Below are 7,082 nucleotides of genomic sequence, written 5' to 3'. Positions count from 1 at the left end.
CAGGCTGGCCTCGAACTCAGAAATCCGCCTGCCTCTGCCTCCCAAGTACCGCCCGGCACCAGCCAATTCCCAATCTTCTGCTAAAGAAATTGGATATTTCTTTGTTCCTTTGTCATATATAAATATTCAAATAAACAATAGGATATTCAGATTGTTACTGCCAATGGATTCCCATAATCATACACATATTTCCAATTTTAGAAAATGCCGAAGCCTTTTGAGACTTAAAATGATCATGAAGCACTAGTTGCATAGAGGGGAGAAGGAAACTTTAGACTAAAGTTAGGAACCAGGAAATTAGGGTTGTTAATATTTTAGGTTGGTAGGTATCCACTCTTGAAGCATGCTGTCCATATCTTCCTTTCCAGGTCTATGTCATTATATCAACTGTAATGAAGAATTCAAGCATTCCATCCACATATTTTCCTCTATTGTTCCCCTTTGTCTTGTTACATTATCCTGATACTGCTCAGCTTTTGAGCATGTATCTCACAAAATGTTCCTGAAATTTTGAAATCGGTTAATGGGAGCCCTCTGTGGCTTGGGCCAGGTCTGAGCTTGTACATTTTGGATATAGTCAAAAGAAATAGGCCTAAAAAGTATTAGCCTTCTCTGCTCAGCTCAGCTCTTCCTCTCCTGTGATGTTGGTGTTGCAAGTACCCATCAGAACGGTTTGTGTTTAATGGCAGGTGCCCCCAGTGGATTAGAACCTATATGCATTCTCTGTTTATTTGTATGCATAATAGTTAACAGCAGTAAAAAGAACTATGTAGTGGTTATTGGTTGTAAAACAGTTAAACAACACCTGTATTTCCATGCCTGAGGATTTGAGATTGACAGAAATATGTTGAAAATCATTCAAAACGCTGTTTACAATACCTAGCATAGACTGCCTCTCATGTGGCATCCTCATATCTAACCAGAATGCAATTAGTTAGCCCCTCCAACTGTCATACCACTATGTGAGTTTACATTTTACCAGATAAATCAGTATTGTAGCATGTGGGGTTTGTAGCTGCGTAATACTATTAACTCACTTAGTACAGTGATGTTTAGATTTCTCAAATGACACAGCTAGCATCATTGGAGAAGAGGAAACTTCAGTGGGCAATGCAATTCCTGGGCAGGTGGGGCTGGGTTGGACAAGAAAAGCAGGTGGAAAAGCCATGAGGAACAAGCCAGTAATCAGGATTCCTTCATTATCTCTGCTTCAGTTTCTGCCTCTAGGTTCCTGCCTTGAGCTCCTGCCTTGGTGTTCCTTGATGACAGACTGAAACCTGTAAGCCAAATAGGCCTTTTGTTCCCCAAGCTACTCTTGATTATAATGTTCATTACAGCAATAGAAAACAAAATAGGACATGTTTATTTCCATTTCTGACTCATTTCTATTTTTCTCATCCTCTCTTGAATCTGCTATCTATATGACCATTGTAGATTTCCTTATAACTTTGCTATTTGTACAGGTCTTTAGATATATATGACATTGTCTTATATGGTGATTGTGGAAAATACAAATCAGATTAAAATATATGGAAAGGAAATGAAGTCAATGATGAACATGAGATTTAAAGTGAGCTTTGGGGGTAATAGCTTTGAATATGGTAGCAAGTTCACCAAAACGTAATATACCATTTAAAATGTTAGTGAGTAAATACAGAAATAAGAGCACTATGCATAGATTTAGGAGGAGTGTCTCATTGACTAGAATTAGGATTGATCTAATTCTGAGTAAAACAACGAAAGATAGACAATATTGTATTTGTACACATGTATAACTTTGCTTTGTTAATATAAGATTGTGAGATTCATCATATTGATACACACACCTTTTATTCTCTTTTATCCACACTTTTCCTGTCAGACTAGCTCTTCTCCAAAAATTCCAAGTACTAAAAGCATTAGATCCATTACAGTTAACTCTTCATGTCCAATAGTATATCACCTTCTAGTAACTCTCACCACTGAACTTTCATCTACATTTTATTCTCCATATCCTGCTTTTGAGGTTTTCAGTTTGGTTTTTTTTGTTTGTTTGTTTGGTTGGTTGGTTGGTTGTTTGGTTGGTTGTTTTTTGGTTTTTTTTTTCCCCAGCACATTTTAGTAAGCTCACTTTATGCCTCTGGTAAGCATGCCAAGTTTTTGGAAGATGAAAAATCACTTGCTGGTAGTGTGCTTTTTATTGCATACTCCTTTCTACTGCTTATAAGCAGTTTACATTCCAGTGATTGATACTAGGGTTTGAAACAGTCTTTGGATGTAGGAAATCTCTTTTGTTAATAATTTACTTATTTATTTATCTTATATCCTGATCATACCCCCATCTTTTCATCCCAGTCCAGCCCTTAAAATTCCCTTCCTCCATTACCCTTTTCCCTTCTCTTTAGAGAAGGGGAAGCCCCTCTTGGGTACCACTCCACCCTGGGACATCCAGTCAAAGTGGACTAAGCACATCCTTTTTGACTGAGGCCCAACCAGTTAGTCTAATTGGGATCCAATGGCAGGCAACAGAGTCAGAGACAGCCTCTGCTCCACTTGTTAGGGGACCCATAGTTAGACCAAGCTGTACATCTGCTATAAATGTATAGGGGTTTCTAGATCCAGCTCCTGCATTCTCCATAGTTGGTGGCCCATGTTCTGTAAGCCCCTTGGACCCAGGTTAATTGACTCTGTGTTTCTTCTTGTGGTGTCCTTGACCCCTCCAGCTCACTCAATTATATTCCCACTCTCCCATGAGATTCTCCAAGCTCTGCCTGTTTTTTGCTATGGGTCTCTGCATCTGTTTCCATTGGAAATTTCTTAGAGTGCCTACTTAAGAAACTGGTCAGTGTCCATCTGGTCATCTCAGTGCATGTATTGAGACAATAAAATCTTCATTTATACTCCAGAACAATGATAGCATCTGTGTCCTTTTGTGACCATGTGCTGCCTCTCCTGGCATCCACTCTGCCTGTACTTCTGACAAATAACCTGTCTTTTCCCACCTAGGACCTAATCCGGAGAGATATCCTATACTACAAGGGGCGCATTGATATGGATAAATATGAGGTAATTGATATTGAAGATGGCAGAGATGATGACTTTAATGTCAGCATGAAAAATGCTTTCAAGCTTCATAACAAGGAAACCGAAGAAGTGCATCTGTTCTTTGCCAAGAAACTGGAAGAGAAAATACGTTGGCTTAGAGCTTTCAGAGAAGAGAGGAAAATGGTACAAGAAGATGAAAAAATTGGTAAGTGACCTGGAAGCAGAAAGAAAAATATAATTGTGAAGAACTTTCCATAGAGGGTTATAATTGATTTTATCTTTCTAGAGTCAAAGGAAAGATTTTTATTGCAAACTGACCTAAGTCACTACGGTGGTTCCTTATTATGGGTCTTTGAAAATACCAATAGGTATGAGTTACAGATTGTTCATGCCTAATACCTATTATCAGATAGGAATATTGTACCAAAATCCAATTCTAAACTTGATTCTCCTACCTGTAGCCATATGTATTAACACACAAACACAAGAGTTTACATTCTATTCTGTAATTTCCATATATTCATAGATCTGTCTCTAGGTGTATGAGAATATGTTTTAGGAAATGGTCTGTCAATGCAGATTTGCTCAAATTATACTGACAATGTGAATAGCTTTGCTTGTGGTGCTTGAAATAAAAACCAGGGCCTTACAACTCTGAAGGAAAAAGTATCAATATAATTCTGATGAGAACCAAGGCAATGGATCTGCTTTTATTCACAAACTTCAGGTCCCTTTCAGATTATGGGTTCACTTTATTCTTATACTGAGTTCTGAGAAGACCAAATTATATGTGCACATCATTGAGTTACATCCATTTTACTAATGAAAACAGGTATCTATCAGAGTTGGGCTATGTAGGACTCCTCCATTCAGGTGGCAGTATTAGTCCTTGGGGCAAAGGTGTCTGAATATTTAATTCCTGATAAATCACTTCAGATATTAACTTCTAGTTAAAATTATATGTACTCAGTTATAATACTCCAGAACTATTTAAAAATAAATCACATAAAATATAATAATATCAACAACCATGACCACTCATTTCATTTAGATTCAGAATAAAACATTGGTTTGGGATTGAAACAGTTTATGTGGCTATGGCTTTGTGGCTAAAGGTTTGTAATTTATTAAATACTACCTAGTATCATCCTCAAGGTCCTATTTCTATAGTAAAAATGTCAAACAATCAGGTATGATTCCTGATATCTGTAATTGAAGCACTCAGAAGATGGAGGCAGGATGATTACAAGGTCAAGGCCAGCCTGGGCAGCATCAGTTCAAGCCAATCTGAACTGTAGCAGGAGTCTGTTTTTAAATAAATGGGAAGGGATGTAGTTCAAAGATAGAGTAATTGCCTAGCATGCATGAGGTACTATTCAATCCCCAGCACTAAGGAGGCAACAAATAAATTCCTAGAAATGGCCCAGAGCAAAAGATGGATAGCCAGCAAGATGTAGTAATCCTTGTCTTCCCATATATTAAAGTCCACATTGAAAATACACAGTCTTATTTTTCCCATTAAGTTATTTATTTATTCACTTTACATTACAATATTGGTCCCCCTCTCTTCCCAGTCTGCCTATCACACAGCTCCCCTCTACTCCCGCCCCCTCTTCTCCTCTGAGAAAGGGGGTGCCCATGAGTATTCCCTCACCCTGGCACCTCAAGTCACTGCAGGACTAGGCTCATCCTCTCCCACTGAGGCCAGAGAAGGCAGCTTAGTTAGGGGAACAAGATCTACAGGCAGACAACAGTCAGAGACAGACCTAGGTCCAGTTGTTGGGGGACCTATAAAAGACCTAGCTGCACATCTATTACATATGTGCAGGGAGGAGGGGGGTTGGTCCAGCTTGTCTTTGGTTTGTGGTTCAGTCTCTGAGAGCCCCAAGGGTCCAGGTTAGTATACTCTTCACCTTCCTGTGGAGCCCTGTGCTGGCTGGTTTTGTGTGTCAACTTGACACAGGCTGGAGTTATCACAGAGAAGGGAGTTTCAGTTGGGGAAGTGCCTCCATGAGATCCAGCTGTGGGGCATTTTCTCAATTGCCTCTTGTGGGTGGTGCCATCCCTGGGCTGGGGGTCTTGGGTTCTATAAGAGAGCAGGCTGAGCAAGCCAGGAGAAGCAAGCCAGTAAGTAACATCCCTCCATGGCCTCTGTGTCAGCTCCTGCTTCCTGACCTGCTTGAGTTCCAGTCCTGACTTCCTTTGGTGATGAACAGCAATGTGGAAGTGTAAGCTCAATAAACCCTTTCCTCCCCAACTTGCTTCTTGGTCATGATGTTTGTGTAGGAATAGAAACCCTGACTAAGACAAGCCCCTAACCTCTTTGGATGCCTCTATCTTTCCCTCAACTCTTCTGCAAGACTCTCCAAGCTCCATGTTTGGCTGTGGTTCTCACTGTATCTGTTTCCATTGGCTTCTGGGTGTAGCCTCTCTGAGGACAGTTTTGCTAGCCTCCTGTCTGCAAGCTTAATGGAGTCTTAATGCAAGTCAGGTTTCTTTTAAAGTACAAGTGCTTCATTGAGACGTGCTGTAGAATGGTATGGCAATACTGGCTTTTAGCACTATGTGTGGATAGTCTGAGTTCACATATCCTGCATTACTTAAAAGATCTCTACCATTTCCTCTGCTTCTCACATGGTATCTCCCATACAATCCCCTAATAACTTTGGACTTCAAAGATCTGCTACTAATGAAATGCTTCCATAAATTATTTCTGATAGCCTTATGGTCATCTTTGTTTTTTTTTTAATGTGGATTTATGTTACTTTCCCTGTGTCTGATTACATTAAATTAGAAAGTTGCAGAAAATATGGAGGAAACAAAACAAAAACACACACAAAAAAATGAAAATCATAATAGCATACATTGTAATAAGAACTTTTGTAAATATTTTGATGCATTTATTTCTAGTCTTTTCTTCCATGCATTTATGTGAGAGTTTCTATTACCCTGTAACCTCTTTTCTTCCACTTTTTTTATCCCACCCCCTGTTGCTAATCCACTTAGTATTACACTTGTTTTCTTTTACTTGTCTGTTTGTTTGTTTGCTTTGGGAAGGTGTTCTTGTTTGTTTTGCTTGTTTAATTTTTTTGTTTTTAGATTTTGGGTTTTATCCCCCAGTTTCATAGCACCATTATTTGGGTTTGTCTCAATTTTTTAAATGGAAAAAAAATTATTTCTGAGTAAACATTCTTTGAGTCAAGCCCTAAATTTTATAAGTTTCTATATAAAATGCCCAGGTCCTTGGGGGAGTTTTGATTTCACTTATGGATTCTGGGCTACCACTAACGGTGTTTTATGTGAAATTTCTTTTGGCTGGAGTTAGAACACAAGAGTATCTCCTATTTGGTTGGCCAATGACTCAAAAGCTGAGCCATTTACAACTTAGAGTATGAAAGGGTTTGTTGTTGTTGTTTTTGATCCTGTAACTTTAGTAATTTCAGACATCAGTCACTGTCTTCATGTTTGTCTATGTATCCTAATCCTGCTTTGGTCTTGAAAGACCTTTTACTGTTTCAACAAGTGTATGTCCTTTCACTTAGTAAAATTTTCTATTGGCTGTTACTTCTATTTAATTATTTTCTTCCTTCTGAAACCTTTATTTCCAAATATATATTTTCTATTCTAATTCTCTTATCTTTTAAGACATTATTTCCTTTTGATTAATATAAAGTGGTTCTTCCACTTTTTGTAGGATTTTAAATATTCTCCATAGTTTATGTTTAGGTTCCTCTTAACTTCTCTTCATCATTTTTGCAGCTGTATTTTGTAATGTGCAATGTATAATGTTTATAGCCAAGTCTTAGCTTTAGTTAATTACATCTAAATTTAATTACATAAACTATTTGTATTTATTTACAAAACAAAAGAATTCATATAATCATTGAGTTATTAGCAACTCAAGGTAATTAGAATATTTCTCACCTTAAAATTTTGTTATTAGAATGATTATGTTGAAAATTATCTGTTAACTATTTGATATATACAGTGCTTTATTAACTCTATTCATCCTACTATACCACAGAACAAGGAATTTATTCCTCTTATCTAACTATATA

The 7,082-nt window shown here is 37.9% G+C and overlaps 1 protein-coding gene across 4 annotated transcripts in view; it reads left to right on the top strand.

Moving 5' to 3' along the window:
* Arhgef9 (Cdc42 guanine nucleotide exchange factor 9) overlaps window positions 1–7,082 on the top strand; it is a 119,478-nt gene that overhangs the window by 103,768 nt on the left and 8,628 nt on the right. For all 4 annotated transcript variants that reach the window (XM_031365120.1, XM_031365112.1, XM_031365101.1 and 1 more), the window contains exon 8: window positions 2,986–3,229. In XM_031365120.1, coding sequence (XP_031220980.1) covers window positions 2,986–3,229 — 244 coding nt within the window. The remainder of the gene's footprint in view (window positions 1–2,985; window positions 3,230–7,082) is intronic.

This window comes from Mastomys coucha, chromosome X, assembly GCF_008632895.1.
Source record: "Mastomys coucha isolate ucsf_1 chromosome X, UCSF_Mcou_1, whole genome shotgun sequence".
In the NCBI taxonomy this organism is placed as follows: domain Eukaryota; kingdom Metazoa; phylum Chordata; class Mammalia; order Rodentia; family Muridae; genus Mastomys; species Mastomys coucha.
Note: the sequence above shows the minus strand (reverse complement) of the source record. Positions and strands in the feature narration are given on the sequence as shown.